Source organism: Cornus florida, unplaced genomic scaffold (genome assembly GCF_030987335.1).
Source record: "Cornus florida cultivar Cherokee Brave unplaced genomic scaffold, ASM3098733v1 CherokeeBrave_3.0.0_Hap2_Chr04, whole genome shotgun sequence".
NCBI lineage: Eukaryota > Viridiplantae > Streptophyta > Magnoliopsida > Cornales > Cornaceae > Cornus > Cornus florida.
The window spans coordinates 7,186,027-7,203,231 of NW_026775574.1; the positions used below are offsets into that span (position 1 = coordinate 7,186,027).

Genomic DNA, 17,205 nt, shown 5'->3' on the forward strand with positions numbered 1-17,205 from the left:
AAGAGTGATTTGACTTTGATATCAACAATAACAAATCGAATCCTTTATTATGGAATTGAAAAACTTAAATTAATAAATAGGACTAACAAACAACTCATATACACTCATTACATGGAACAAACTACTATAGTACTATAGCCTAAAACCATTATTTGTTTCTCCAATTTGGGCTGCTTTCTTTTTTAGCCCAAGTGAAGCCCCACAGATCTACAGTGTTTAATTCCAAGCCCAGACTGCATAGTCGTCCGTATCAGAGTATTTTTACAAAGAAATAAGAACAAAATAAACTCTCTTTCGCACACACACAGCTGAGGCGAAAAACAGAGGAAGTGGTCGCGAAGCCTTTACAAGAAGTGAGACGACGACGACGACGACGACGACGACGACGACTGCAGGTTATCTCTCTCTCTACATAGATATATATATATATACTTATATGTATCACTTTTTCAAATTTGTTTCACAATATCATTTTATAATCCAGTTTTTCTATATCCTGAACAATTAATAGAAACTACTGCTGAATCCTTAGGGTTTGTGCTTTGGAAACTGAGTTTCGAATCCCCTCCTTACATTTCCCCCCAAATTTGATAGGTTGGAACATCACTTGAAAATCTGTTTGGTGCTGGTTTGAAGCTGAGCTTCTTCTGTTCTCATGTTGAATCAACAGATGCATTATCCCTCAAGCTGTATTGTGTGAAACCACGTCTTTTGAATTTAAGTTCCTGCTTACATGGTGTGTTTCATCTCCATGGTGCCCTTTCTTATTATTGTATTTTGGTTTATTCCGTTGCCCTACAAATGCAACAGGTTGAGAAACATCTTCAGGTTCATGGATCATAGTCCATATTTCATGGCTTTGGGGGAAAGGATTAATAATATCCTTATACGTGGGAATTGGTGACTTGAGCATTGTGGTAACAAAGGATTTATATTTCCGTCCAAGCCCATTTAGTAACCAAAAAACCTTTTTACGATCCTCAATAGGCTTACCAATGGCAGTTAAATCATCAAATATAGATTTAAATTGACATATATAATCAGAGAGTGATGACGTACCCTTACGCATGGCTTGCAACTTTTGCTCCAAGTGGAACTATCTCCTTGTGGAGCCTTGTGCAAAAGCATCAGTAAGAGCTGTCCACACTTCTATTCATGTGTTCAATCCAACAACAATACTGTAAGCATCTTCATTTAGAGTTCCAGTAATCCATCCATGCAACAATCTATCTGGTCGAGTGTTTGGTGCATTTCTATCCGTTCTTGGTGCACTTCTATCTATTCTTCTGTTTTTGATTTTTCGAAATTCAAAAGATGGTGGAAGATATTCTATAGACTATCTGATATAACGACATCAGATTGTTTTGGCTATATGGGAAGATACACAGACGTATACACATACTTACTCTCAACCAGATAATAGCTTAACTCCTAAAAATCTCCTCTGGTCCCACAAACAGAGCTTAGGGTTCTTCATCACAACGCGTCATGGGTCTGTTTCTAAAGGGCAAAAAGGCTGTCAGCGAGGAAGAGGAAGGAGGGCTTGAGGATTCAAACTCTAAGCATCTCCATTGTTGAAGAACGGTGTTTTGAGATTTTTTCAAATCCATGTGGTATTAGGCAAAACTTATACATAGTTATTTCAAATCATCGGATTAGAATATAATACTGTCTCTGTAAGGCTCTTGGATATTTCACGCTTCCGAAATTTTTTTATTTTTTATTTTTTATTTAAATTTGGTTTCCCAACACAATGATGATGATGAGGTGCTTCTTGCAATGGCTGAAGAGTTGGGTGTATATATTCTTTGGAGGAGTTTGCTCCCGCCTATGGAAACCCTTTGCATTGTTTAGGAAACTTGTGTGAGGGACAAAGTGGTTGAGTCATTGTGTAGAATTGGATCTCAGATTAGGGAGAGAAATTGGTTGATTGGGTTATTCCTTTGGTGAAGGTTAGATCATTGCTTTCGTATTATTTTAGCATTTTTGTTTCCTTCCTATTGTTATTCATATTCAAGTAACATATCTACAATATTTTTTATTGTCAAGCTCATACATGGGACCTGGTTTTTTTGGCCACTTGTTACATGATAGTCTCTCTCTAATCCACATACCCTCGCTACAATGTTAGATTGGCTTTAATTAGGTTTGAAATTTTGGTTAGAAGAAGTGGATAGTAGATTTCGAGTTACTTAGCGTGCATGTTGTTCCTAGTTTTATTTTAGTTCTAAACAAGGTAGTGTTTGACTGAAAATTTTAACAAGTAGCCAAACTATTCCTATTTGTGACACGATCAGCTAGAGAATGAATAATCGGTCTTATTTTGGATCAGGCGATGTTGAGAGGTAGGAATAACGTACCCCTCTCTTCAGGTTCTGAATGCCTCTAGAATAAGGAATTTTGTACTCAATTTTGGAATGATGAAATTGTACTATAAAAATGATACTGCTTTATTCAATCTCAATCCAGAAACATTCATACCATATAAACATGTAGAGATATAAATTTGTGCGGTGATAATGCTAAAGGAATAACAGTGAAGAAAGTGACAGAACGTCCTATACGCTCTGTGGTGTTCACCGTAGTGAAGAAAGTGACAGAATGTATGATACACTCCGTGATATTCACGTTTGCTCCATAATATTGTTCTTGTACGGGAAATACAAGAAGCAGAGTACAAATATGACTAAAACTACTTCTACTCCTATGAAAGCAGTAAAGTGCAGGAAAAAGACTAAAGACTACATATTTGAATTGCAGATGTTTGGTCGGGGACCTCTTCTTCAGTTTCTTCACCGGCTATTTATAATTGCTTCTTGACGGTTGCTTTAACTGCCCCATTCGAATTCAAATTCAACAACAGTTTATACTTATCCATCCTTTGCTGCCATGTTTCCTAAAAACAAGTCTAGCAAATAACTGCCTCCTGCATGCAACTGATTCCCTTTAATGATTGATCAATCGGTTTCTTTATGCACAAAAATTATCCCAAAACCAGCGACTTAAGAAGCAGAACACTGCAAGAATAGTGTAACAATCTGACAATCCGAATACAAATAGTTAAATTAATTCATGTCACATGACAAGGAATTAATTCATGGAATAAACAGGTAGTTGCTACTTGTTTGTAAATGTTTTATTTCATCCTTTGTAATAAGCTCTTGTTGTTTTTCTGTCATCTTATCACTGTTATTTATTTTAAACTTTCCTTATATTTTTTTATTTACCTCCTACAGAGATTGGCAGCTGGTGAATGGTTCACTGCTCGAGTTTCCGCATGTGGACTGTTTCATATCGTTTACAGAGACTTTAAAGACAGAATTATGGTCAATATACAGCCAGTTGTGTCAAGATGACATGCCTGTGGTGAGGAGGTCTGCTGCAACAAACTTGGGGAAGTTTGGTGCAACTGTTGAACCTGCTCATCTGAAGACTGACATCATGTCAATATTTGATGACCTTACACAATATGGTAAATGAATTTCTGTGTATTGCTTTTTCATAACTCCTAATTTTCCAACTCATGGTCAGATGTATATTTAAATGGGTGTGTGAATGTTAATTATGCTGAAAATAAGGGAAGCAAGTCTTGGGGGCATTTCCTTCCTCTAGCGATAAATGTGATTCTTGTCTAATCTTAGAACATTGAGTATTGATTAAAGAAGTAAGTCTGTGGACCATTATGAATCAACAGACAAATATATTATCGTAATAGGAAAGCAAACATATAATTATATAAAAGATATTTATGAAATGGGTGAAGAGCCAGGGGATAAAGGCAATGATGAGGATGATATTATATGCATATTTGCATGTACGCACAACATTTTGTTATTTCATATGTTAGAGAAATGTTCCTTTTGAAGAATTTTTCTTTGATGTTAATGGTTACATATTTCTATTGGGTTTTTGTATATGTAGATGATACCGAAGCTGTCAACCAGGCAACCTATTTTGGAGGACAGTTTCAAGGTGCTTAAGGAAATTGCTTCTGAGAATGGGATTGCTCTGCAAGTGGAGAAACCTTCTCCAAAGAAAACAGAGGTATGCAAGTTATATCAACGAAAAATGATATTTGAGCCGATAAGTTAGGCCTAAAACCTAGTTGAGGCTTATATGAAGGGATAAAAGCCTTTCGATTAGTATTATAGGTTTGAATTAGCGGCTAGAGTAGCATTGTTCAATATTGTCACGACTGAGATTGCAAACATATGAATACTATTGATTCGTTCAACAAATAAACAATCATTCGTGGCATGTCTATTCTTTTGTATTAATTGCAGGAGAAATTGGACGAAGTCCATAATCAGAACCAGCCTAAGCCGAACCCCATCAGCGAATTCTGGTGGCGCCAAGCTTGGAGGTGGTTTGCAAATATTAACTGATGAGATATAAGAGGTTGAGGGGTTTTGTGATTCTGTGGCGGGGAAGAAAAAATACAGGGATGTGGCTGATGCAGCACAAGCTGCCTTTGAATCAGCAGCTTATGCTGCTGCAGCTGCAAGAGCGGCAGTGCAACTCTCTCGGCCTGAACCCATGATCCCGATGATCCAAATAGTCCCAGTTCTCGAAGGAAAGAAGTACCTGACACTAGTGAACAAATGCAATTCAAGCTGCAGACCGGTGAGGAAAAAGATTTGAGGGGAATTGAGGACCCGAGTGCTGGATTGGGATTTGAAAAAATCCACCCAATTGAGAACTACCAATCTGAGTCCAAAGATGAGGAAATTCATGCTAAGACTCCAAACACAGTAAGAATGTATCAGAACTTCAGAGATCAGTGTCTGCCTCGAGTTCAGATCCAGATGAGAACATTTTGAAGGAGACTACAAATTTTGGGGACATGGGGTTCAATCCAAGATCGATGAGAGTGATGATGGGACTGGAAGTGCTCGTGGAAAAATCCAGTTGCCAAGGACCCATGACTTGGGTTCTGATGTGAAGCCAAGTTTGTTTTCGAAAGAAAAATGGAGTTCTAAGAAATCTATTACTGATAAGAAGGAAGATCTATCTGAAGCTGGTGGTGAAAAGCTCTCCCACCTTCTCACAAGCACTTCTTTTTTAGCTCTCGAGCTCGCATGAATGTAGAATCAGGTTCTGTAGAACCCAAAGCTTATTCTGCCGAAGGATCCAGGATGCAAAATGCACGGCCTATGGACGTGCAGGATAGCCCAGCCTCCGTGAGGACTGGACGATCGTATCAGCGTTAAGAAGCATAAGAGTACATTAGTAGTTGTATAAAATTTGGTGAGTAATAACATAAGCTGCTTGCGCAAATTAGCTTTATTTGTTCCTTTTTTGACCATATGATTTGTGTAAATTTAAATTTTGTGCAATGGTTTTGGAAGGTGAGTGGTTTCCCATTTTATTGTGAAGTTCAAAATATCGTTTTGCTGTTAAGGTGAATAAGTTCATAGTATTCCAACATGTGAATGTGTGTACTCTCTGCTATGTGGTGCGCGCGCGCGCACATCTTTATATATGAATATATGTGTGTGTATGTATCATGAATTATGCCCTACCTAAGAATTCCCTTGCTTTCTTCATCACCAGAACTACACCATAGAAAGACCCTCTGTAGATGTGATGCTCATGCTGTGAGCTTTGTTCGGGGAACTACATCCTACATTTGATATTGTCTCCTCGAAAATACTTCTTTCTGCTCCAAGCAGCCTTATGCTTGAATTTTTGACCTAAATCTATAACGATATAAACTGCCATATGATATGCTGGATGGAATGCAAAGTTCACTACTTTTCATGTCATGTAACTGCTACATGTTCGTCATATTCAATGCAAAGTTCCTTATGTAAACATAAACACTTGCATTTCGAGATCCTCGAGTGAGTTCTCAGTTATATCATCCCGTAGATCTTAGAACATCCTGTTAGCCTTCTCCATTGACTTGCTATTTCCGAGTACATCTCTCAATGGCCAAATTTTCTTTTGGGCTTACCAGATTTACTCCCCGCAATTTTGTCAATTTGTTCAAGTTACCGGGCAGGGACCTCTTCGAAATCAGTTTGGAAGAAAGGAATCAGGTATGTCTCTCTCTCTTGCTTCCTTCCCAAGATTGATTCTTTCGCATGTATGTATTTTCTTGTTCGTTTCGATTGTAGTGTTTTAGTTTCTACAACAATACCGTCTTACGTTCTTATGTGAAAGCCAAATATAAAAAATGGGCATCAATATATTCGAGTAATTGAGGATACGAATTTTCTCATCTGTACATGTGTATGTGTGTGTCTTTCTTCCTGATTGAAATCAGGGAAGTATCGATCGAGTGCCTTCGCTTAGGAGTCCTTTTGAGGTTGAACTTTTGCAAAAAGACAGCCACGGCATATTAAAACATGATATATGCACTAATTTTTTATGCCATCCCTACACATTAAAACACTCTTGTGACTTCAAAGGGAACTCAATTCGGATTGGACGAAAAGTAACATATTATTCATTTGGAATTGAAAGGAAAGTAGCAGGCAAAGAGTCTATCTGAAAAGGGGTTAATGTGGAGGATTCGCCCTCAAGAAGAGAATAATTTGTTTGGAAATTGGGATGTTCATTTACAGATAGAATTTGCTTGCTCTCAAAGTGGTAAGTAAACCGTTCAGAGACCAAAAGTAATGAGTCTCCATATTCTTTCAGAGCAATGGAGCCATGACATTGAAAAAAAATAGCTACTTTGGTGCCATTACAAGCTGCCATTTGCAAGTTTGTAACTTGGTGGTGTAGGTTGCTTGTGAATGCTATTCAATATTAACAGCAACATTTCTAACTTAAAGCAGAGGACAATGTGCCAGAAATGAGGATTCAGTCCAGATGGGTACACTTGACTCCTTTCCCACTTATTAAAGTGCTTAGATTTCATGATCAAAACTGCCTTCTCACTTATTGCATCTTCATTAATCACTCACATTGTACTAGGCCCTAGCTAGGACCATTGCCACTTTCCCATCATGCTATGTCTTGTATTACAGTATTAGTGTTGGCTATAGAATTAGCCATCTAAGTACCTTTTTTATAAGCTATATGGTATGTGGTATTAGTGTTGACTATAGAAGTAGCCATCTAGCTACCTTTTTTATAAGCTAGTATTCAACTTGACTGGCATTAAATATCACTCTCAATTTTTCATGGTCTATATCACAAAATTTCATTATATACTGTTAAGATTTTTTTTTTTTTTTTGTAACTGTTAAAATTATTAACTCACATAAAATCAGTTGATTGATAGAGGAGCTTATATATTAGCATTCTAATATTTTCCATTGCGACTCCTTTTCCAATTATAAATTTTTATGCCAATAGCCAATTATGCTATGAAGTCAGAGACAACCATTTTAAAATATCTGGCACATTCAAGGCTTGAAAAAATTAAAAAAATTTGAAAGAAAAAGGAGAAGAAACAGAAAGAAAAAGTGTAAAAATCTGATGCTTTCTACCAGTCTTAAACTAAACTTCCTAATTGAGGAGGTCGTCAAAAAATCTCAGCTCCCAACCCCCTTTCAACACTGCCCTCTTCATCTCCCATATATTCACATAAAAAGAAAAAAAGAAAAAGAAAAAAAATGCTCCTTTTTTTTTGTTTCTGAATTTTTCCCAAGGCCCAATGTCCTAAAAGAGTAATGCTACAAGGGTTTTTGTGCTGACTCGAATAAATAGTATCCAACAAAGGCTCTCTGCCACTAATGGATACTGATGTAGTTTTTGTCTTATTATAATTTGTCACATAATTACGAATGCATCTATTTAAGTGGGTCTTATGTTTAATTAGTGGGTGATACCATGTCATCGGTACCTCCCTGAGCATTAAAATTTTTCTCTGATAAACAGAGTGTTTATCTCAATGATTGCCACATTATTGGGTAACAGAAACATTTTCCGTCCTAAAATTACCAATGAACCAGCATAGTTGTCTGATTCTCCTTTTATTGAGTCAAAAATTTCTCATCATATCCAACTTTTCTGTTGTATTACTTAAATTTGTTACTTATGTACATAAAACATGAACAAGTGTTTACAGAATGTCACAAGTGTATGAATATCCATTTCATTTTCTTTCTTCTTTCTTGGTTGGTTTCTGAATTATCATTTCTCATTCATTTAGCAAAGCAATGGTGGCCAAATTTGGGTTATTCAGGCACAGTTTCTCTGATTGGAGCAAGGAAAGGCTGCTTTCGAGAGAAGGGTACTCAGAGCTTGGTCTAGGCAGCTCAGAAGGTGACGATGAAAGCATAAAATGCAGTTGCTGTCATTCAATGAGCAACTCCGTTACCAGTTATTTGAATAATTTGTGGGACGCTGCTGAGAAGTTCTTTGCAATGGGTCGATCAGATCCTCGAAAAATAATTTCCGCAGCCAAGATGGGACTGTCACTAGCACTTGTGTCAGTGATCATATTTTTCAAGGATGCACTCGGGAGTGCTAGCCAGTACTCTGTTTGGGCAATTATTACTGTTGTTATGGTTTTCGAATTCAGTGTAGGTGCTAGTTTTTGTTATGCTTATATTGTATAGTCCATTCTATTTCCGTTGAATTATGCTATTATCATGATCATCATCATAGACACCAAAATTATAGATTGACTGAACTCTCTGAGTTCTATTACTCATTGGTTACTTAATAGGAGTGATTAGCATTTTTCATTCTATCATGTAGGAGCTATGCTTAACAAAGGGTTTAATCGTACATTGGGTACATTATGCGCTGGTGGGTTCGCTATGGGACTTGCAGAGCTATTTATGATGTTTGGAGGAGTGTTAGAAGTTTATATCATAATCAGCATATTTGTTACAGGTCAGCCTTTTAGCAGTTAACATTTGTAATTCCATGCACATATTTATACTGTTCCATTTTCCATTTAGTTATGATATTTTGTTATGTTGTTTCTGTGGTGTTTTTAGGATTTTGTGCTAGTTATGCCAAACAGCACCCGACAATGAAGCTATATGAACATGGGTTTCGGATATTCGTGTTGATACCCAACAATGAAGCTATATGAACATGGGTTTCGGATATTCGTGTTGACATTTTGTGTTGTAATGGTGTCTGGGATTTCGTCATCAACGTTTTTCCAAACGGCTTTCTATCGGTTATCGATGGTCGGAGTTGGTGCTGCTGTTAGTTTGGTTATAAATACATGTATTTGCCCCATTTGGGCGGGTGAAGATCTGCACAAATTGGTGGTGAAAAACTTATAGGGTGTTACCAATTCTTAGGAAGGTTTGATTATAACTTTGTTTGAAAAATTACCACTGTTTATGATTTTTTTTTTTTTTTTGGTTATATGACATGTTTGGCTAATACATTGGTGGCTTTGTTTAGGCTGCGTAAACGAGTATCTTCAATGTGTTGAATATCGTAGGGTGTGTTCAACAATACTTACCAGGCTTCTGATGACCCAGCGTACAATGGCTACAGAACAGCAGTGCAATCTTTAAGCAAAGAGGAATCCCTTGTATGCTTTGTTATGAATTGTGCTTTGTGTCTAACATAACAATAAGGTAGTATTAGTAGTAGTAGTTAATTTTGATCTATTTCTTGGTTTGGCAGTTGGACTTTGCACTATGGGAACCACCTCATGGACCTTATAGAACATTTCATTATCCCTGGAAAAATTATGTCAAATTAGGCGGTGCATTGAGGCATTGTGCGTTCATGGTTATGGCAATGCATGGATGTATACTATCTGAAATACAGGTAATAATTTGATATTCCTTCCTAATTTTACATTTTTCTTAGATATAGATATCAAGTATTTGATACCTCACTTTGTGGATGTGTCGATTTGATTGACTATCGTACTCATTTATTTATTTATTTATTTTTTAAGTCACATTTTAATTACACGAAGTGGACAATGATAATTTTTTGTTTTTGTATGTGTCCATTTCTCAACAACTTTCCTCTTCCTTCAAGTCTTAATCTCATGCTCATAATATGGTTCATATGTCAGATGGAAAGGGGAAAGGAATTTTTAGTTCAATAAATGGAGTTGGTAAATCTTTTTTTTTTTTTTTGGGAGTTGGTAAAACATCACATTTTTTTTTAATCTTAATGCACTTTTTTTTTAATAATTTTTTTTTTATCATTCATGTACTTATCTATTATCCTGGAATATACATTATTTTAAGACACTCACACACGAATAGAAATTCCAGGATTTTGCCATTTTTAACCCCCCATTCATGAAGATTCTGTCCAGCCCATTCTTCGGTAGTTAGATTGATCGAATGTAGTTATATGATGATTTGGTTTTCACTTAACATTGAAACATTTATGCAATTAAGCCGTGTTTAATTATGGTTAACTTTCTCTTGAATTCATCAAGATATGGCATTGTGTTTTCCATCCATTTGTATCCATAGGCACCACCAGAAAAGAGACAGGTTTTTGGAAGTGAGCTTCAGATGGCAAGTACTAAAGGAGCTGAAGTGTTACGTGAGCTCGGAGACAAGCTCGAAACGATGGAAAAATTAAGCTCCAAAGACATTCTCCTAGAAGTGCATGAGGTAGCAGAAGAATGCAAATGAAGATTGACCATAAATCATATCTTATAGTCAATCCAGAGAGCTGGAAAGCTGAAAAACTTCCCGACAAAATTGAAGATCTTCAAAACTTTCTTGATGCGGATGACAATGAATACAGACCGTTAGCGACTAACTCTATTAATGAAACAATCACTCCCTTTGGAATTCCTCATGTTCCAAGCATAGGCACTAATGGCTACCTCCCAAGATGGAATTCCTCGGAAAATATGCCGAAAAGAGAAACAGCATGGCCTTCAGGAATGCCATTTAATGGTGATCACATGTTTAATGAGCAGGAAGCAAGGACATATGAAAGTGCAAGCTCATTGTCATTGGCAACCTTTGCTTCACTTTTGATTGAATTTGTTGCAAGGCTTCAAAATGTTGTGGATGCATTTGAAGAGCTTAGTGAGGCTGCAAATTTCAAGGAACGGATGGTCACACTCACACCAGCAGTAAAAGAGGTGGGTGGGTTTGGGACAAGACTTCTTGGGTGCTTTTGGTTCAAGAATAATTGACATCTTGGTGATGACCGACTGTTGGGAGACAACATTGTCTCTGTCAATAGAAATATCTCTCCCACCTCTCTCCCACGAGAAAAACTTGCCCGCTACTGACTGTTCATTTTTGCGTATGCGGGTGTATTACATGAACGGTCCAAATGCTTCCGTTACACCATGCAATGGGAGCAGGCAAGTTTTTCTCCTCCCTCACCCCCCACCTCGAAACTTCTCTCTAGGTATCTCTCTCACCAAACGGCATGAGTGGATGAGTTGTATATATATTATATATCTTTTTTGTATAAAGTTTGTAATTTATGTGGAAAAAAAAAAAAAGAAAGGACAGTTTAGCATGTGCTTTTTTTAGATATACTTTAAATTTTAAATTATTTTCTTCTTAATTATATTATCCCTTATCCTTGACAACTTTTGGAAGCGTCCGATAGAAAGTGCACACGCCGGAGTGGTGGAATAGGCAGTGATGGTGGAAGGCGGCTGAAGTGGAGGAATACATGAGCGAGTGGGTTCTAGGGGGAGTGATTTATATATAAATTATTGAGTCGAGTTGGAAAAGTGTTCATTTTACTTGCATTGTTGTGTATTAATTTGTGTGTATATATATATTGGCAAGTAAGGTAATATTGTGTATTAATATAAAATTTCTTGTTCTTTGTATTTTAATAAAAAAAAAAATTGATATTAGAGTTTCAGCTTTGCTCAACTAAATGTCCTAATGATTGAAGTTATCGTTAAAATAACTTCAATCATTAGAATTTCTCAGGTTGATTATGAATTGGAACAGTGGCAAGGCTAAAGGGTAGCATATTAGGTTCGGTTAGTGTGTTTTTTTACTGTTTAAAACAAAATTTCACTCTTTTTTTCAAACCTCAATATGCGAGGATGAGTATAAAAGTTTGTGCGTGAAAACGATAAAATCTAAATCACACAGTGGAAGTGGGAGCATGAGAGCAGGCACAAAATTATAAATGAGGTAATTAAAAATATCTGTTAGGTGAAACTTCTGAGATCTAGAACGAGTTTGAAGATTTATATACAAAACAATAACGTTTAATTTTTGGGAGAATGTATGGAAGTTATTAGAAACTCGATTTTTAAAGCACAAACCCTAAGGATACAGTAGTTGATCTATTTATTGTTCACGATATAGATCAATGGACTATAAAATTATATTGTGAAACAAATTTGAAAAGGTGATACATATGTGTATATATGTATATATATATGGAGAGAGAGTTATTTTGTTCCAAAGGAGAGTTATTTTGTTCCAAAGGAGAGAGTTATTTTGTTCTATGGAGTCTTGGAAATAATACGGATCTTAGGGCTGGGCTTGGAATTAATATGGATCAGTGGGCTTCATTTGGACTAAAAACAGGCAGCCCAAATTGGAGACACAAATAAGGGGAACTTAGGCAATGGTGATTTGATCCCAACCTCGGAATAAGGGGAATGAAGGTGGCAAGCATAGCACTTACAAAAGTGGAGCCCAAATCCCACTTTGTTTTTTATAATTATATTATTTAGCCTAGAGTACTACCGATTTTGGTACAAAGTAAATTCCAATTTAATAAAAATAACACGAAGGGACTAGAGAAAACAAAATCATGAACTAACATAATGTTCGATAAAGTGATTGCGTTTGGCAGAGCCAGAATTTGAAAATAAGGGGGGATAAAGAAAAAATTCAAGCGGAGAATTTATTGAGAAAAAAAAATTTCAAATAGAGAAAATGAAAATACCAAAAATAATACTACATCATGCTAAATAGTCCTTAGGTTTTCTTTAATTTTTTAATTCTAATTTGTTTGTAGGCCTGTTTTCTGGGCTGGGTCATTTATCATTTATGTTTTGTTATGAATTGGACAATTTGGGGTGGGCTATGACTAATAGAAAATAGTAATACTAATAATAATTATTATTATTATTTAGACCTGGGCTATAGCCCAGGTTAGCTCACAGAGAGCTCCGCATGTGTTTAGACTTTAAAATGTTTTCTCATGCTTTGAGTTCTTATGGTTGTATTCTTTTTATTTTTATTTTATTTTTATTTTTTTTAAATCAAATAAATGAGTAAAAAAAAAAAAAGTTTGTATTATTACTTCAAAATGTTATTGTTTGTTAAGTAGACTACAACATAAATTAAAAATCATATCATAAGATAAGATAAAAAATACGTGCTTTAGTGTTGGATGTTACGATATTACTTAGATGGCATTCATGGCATGCACAAATGATGTTCAAGTATACTTTCCTCATTTTTTACATTCAATTACGCCATTTATATATACATTAGCTATTTACTATTCTTCATATTTAGCAATGGGGTGTAAGTTTTTTGCAAAGAAAAAAAACACAAAAGTGCCAACTCTCCCTCCCCCAAGGTTTCACTATGTGAGCAAAATACATCATGTGGCATAAAAGTGAGAAAGTTAGTAACGGAAGTTTCAAAGTGAACAACTTGCCCCCTTGAAATTGACCGAAAAATGGTCTTCGATCAATTTAAGGGGGGCAAGTTGATAACTTTTGAAACTACTGTTACAAACTTGCTCATTTTTATACCATAAGGAGTATTGTGCTCAGAATGTGATACTTTGGGGGGAGGGGGGTTCATACTTTTGCCAATATATTTTTCGGTTCCATATTCCTAATATATTTTATTTATGTTCTCAATTTTACAAGAAAATCTCAAAAACACTTAAATACCTCAATGGAAAAGACATCATACATGGCAGACTCTCTCATGATTTATCATATGTTATTTATAGAAGAGATTTATATATGATTCGGTCTGGAACAATCAGTGGCGGATCCAAGGGGGGGCTTGGGCGGGCTCCCCCCCTGTAATACCCCTAGTTTCAAAAGGATATAATTGGGATTTAATTTTTATATTTTTGAATTTGAGGTGCTTATGTGGTTATGTGTTTAGATGATTTTATGGTTTGTGTTGAATTTAATTAAAGGTGTGTTTAACTAATTTGTTTAAATTACATTTTTGTTTTAATTATTGTATTTAAATTGGGTGGTTTGTTTAGTGATGTTATTTAAGAGTATTTTTATTTATTTTAATTGAATTTTTTGTTTTAATTGTTTATTGGTTTATTAGTTTTTTACAAAATGATTTAATTGGATTAAATTAGAAGTTATTGATTATAATGTGAACTTAAGGTTATATTCTTTTAGGAATTACGGTTTGGCCGACTAGGGTTAATTAGGGTTTCTGTCTCTAATTACAATTGGACCTAGGTTTTAGTATTTCCTATATATATACTGTTATAATTCTGTATGAGGGTGGTTGAACTCTGTTTCACGAACAGTGAGTTTTTGAGGGAAAACAGAGAGAATGAGCATTAGGGTTTTGGCCAAGAACCAAGGTTGAACGAAGGAGGGGAAGAAGAGGTGTTGCTCGTGGGATGAACCTAGGGCAACAAAGGAGTGGACGACGGTCGAGAGGTCGCCAGAAAGTCTGGACAGAGGACGATTAAAGGTTTCAAACCAAAACTACAGAGGCAAGTTCTCTCATTTCTCTCTCCCGTTGACCTGTGTTCTGTGCATCCTAGATATCTCTAGGATTTTAATTGGATATTAAATGGATCTTACATGCTTTATATAGGTTAAATTAAGTAGTTATATGTGTTGAAATTAAACTGAAATTGTTTTGGAATGTTTGGGTCAGTGGTTGATTTATAAGCATGTTTGAATCGGTAATAGTTTATATGTTTCTTTTGAATGCAAACTGTTTTAAATAAATAATTGGAATGATGTAAGATGAAATTTAGACCCTTAGGTTCAGTTTTAATAAAGAACAAAGGAGGTGGAAGCGGCCGGAGACGATGCAGAAGGCCGTAGAAGTGGCAGAAACGCAGACGGTTCTCAGAGAGGGAGAGAGCCGGCTCCATGGAAGAGGGAGCTGGCTCCCCCCAAGAGTGGAGCCGCCTCTAGGGAAAGTGGAGCAGGCTCCACCCTTCTAGAGCCGGCTCCAATGAATATTGGAGCCTGCTCCATCATTTTTTGGAGCCTGCTCAACTAGTTTAAGAGCAGGCTCCCCTTTATGCGTGAAATCTGATGGTTTGGGCACTGTTTGAAATTTTAAATTATCGCAAGGACTAAAATAAAATTTTTAAGAGTAATTTCAAGGGGTTTTCAACTCTCTAGTTGGGAAATTTGGTTTATAGAGCAATTAGAATAAACAGTGTAAAAATAAGCAACTTTGCATGCTCAAACGAATAGGAAGGACTAATTTGTTAAATCTTGTTTTAAAAATTTAACGGATTGTAGTGTAGACTCCAAAAATTATAATGGGTTGCTTTAGAGCCTAATATGCATAATTAGTGTCCTTGTGCTCATGGATTTAACCATAGAGAAGTATACAACGGTGTAGGCTGCTAACGGATGAAGAGGGTTTAATTGCCTAAATTAGTTTTAGCAATTTAACGGAATATGTATATATTTATAAATCTTGTTGGGGTGGCATGCTAGGATCATTTAATTAACAAGTTTGATCTAGGCATATCCTGGATGTTAATTGTTGAAATACTAAATACTTTTCTGGAATGCATGGATTTAAGCTTGGAACTTTAGTTGCGGTAATTTTAAGCATTACACTGCAATTATTTGGATTAGAGTTTGGACTTCAATTGGATGTTGGCTTGGAATTAATTGAAGAATTAAATATATATTTTCTGTCAATTACATGGATGAATGCTGGAATTTAACTTGACAAATTAGTAAACTTTGTCTTGTTTGATTTCATGGATGGATTCTGGATTTGTAGTTGGTAACTTGTTTAAATTATGTGTTTATCAACTATATGGATAATGTGGACTTTATGTGATGTACTGCTTATATTGTTGCATCATTTACGGATCATATGCATGGTATGTACCGGTATGGGACGGTGACATACGGAGGCACGGATTAGGTCACAACGCTAATTCCTACCCATTCATACATACAGAATGGATTAACTAAAACAGTTAAATCCCACATGGTTTCATGTCCTGTCAACTAAAACAGTTGAACGACATACTGGATGGTTGTTTATATTTCTGCGTTAGGATGGATAAGGTTTTAACTAAAACGTTTAAATCCTGATTATATGTTGTGTCTTGACCAATGAACTATTGACCAGCACAACATTATATTTGGAAGGAACTTATATATATATTTGGAGTAGGGATTTAATTAAAACATTTAAATCCTAATTTTATGTCGTGTCATGGCAGCGAATCAGTTGAGCGGCACTACATTGGTTTGGATGGGAATTTATATATATAAATTATGGTACCGCGATTTGAGCTTGAGTCTTATAGTCGACGGTTAGGGTGCGTATATGCAGTAGGATGCGTAGCTAGCTATGTTGGTTGAGGTATACCCTGTTAGGCTTAGGCAGTCATGTCCACTCAGGTGCGTATTGCATGTTACCTTCTATTCAGGTTGAGACCCTCAGCATAGTTAGTGAGAGTCCTGTAGTGTGGATATATATTTATCTATTACGGACTATATAGATATGATTGAGATGTTTAGGATGTATTTGCGTATCGGGTCTCTGTTTGGATTGTAGTTAGGATAGAACTTGTTCATGGGCCTGACCCACTATTATTTTTCAGGTAACGGACGGTTCCAGGTCTTAGATCTTGTTCATGCTGAGCAGAGACAACTTCTCATTCTTCCGACGACGTAGGCGGTTCCTGTATGGTTTAGCATTGGACTTTTTTTTTAGTTGTTCGCTTTCCAGTATTGCCTTTTTATTAGGGGTCCACCAGATGGATTCCCGAGTTGTATTAGAAATGGGGAATTTGGTTGTATCAGAATTATTCTTTATTAATTTAATTTTATTCTGAGGTTTCAGTATTTGGTTTATCATTCTAGTTTCTTTTCAGCAAATTTTTATTTATTCCTGTTTCCTTAATTGTATTCTGTGTTCGTTTATTGCTAATTTGTTTAATATCCTCGGGTAGTTGGGCGTGGGCCTGGCCAACCCGCATCCGGAGATCCAGGGGTATCACACCCCCCCCTCCCCCCCCCAAAAAAAAAAAAAAAAAAAATTTTTTAGTATAGGTATATTTAGCCCAATGTTTTAAAAAAGAAAAAAAATTAATAATAGTATTAGCTTCCCCCCATTTTAACCCATCCAAACAAGTCTAATATCTAAATCACAA

The 17,205-nt window shown here is 36.0% G+C and overlaps 1 protein-coding gene and 1 pseudogene across 1 annotated transcript in view; both read left to right on the forward strand.

Moving 5' to 3' along the window:
* The first annotated feature begins 3,342 nt into the window (after window positions 1-3,342).
* LOC132302642 (serine/threonine-protein phosphatase 2A 65 kDa regulatory subunit A beta isoform) overlaps window positions 3,343-17,205 on the forward strand; it is a 49,841-nt gene continuing 35,978 nt past the window's right edge. Inside the window, exon 1 of the mRNA XM_059799553.1 lies at window positions 3,343-3,472. Coding sequence (XP_059655536.1) covers window positions 3,358-3,472 — 115 coding nt within the window. The 5' untranslated portion in view covers window positions 3,343-3,357. The remainder of the gene's footprint in view (window positions 3,473-17,205) is intronic.
* LOC132302641 (aluminum-activated malate transporter 4-like) lies at window positions 7,998-11,581 on the forward strand (annotated as a pseudogene).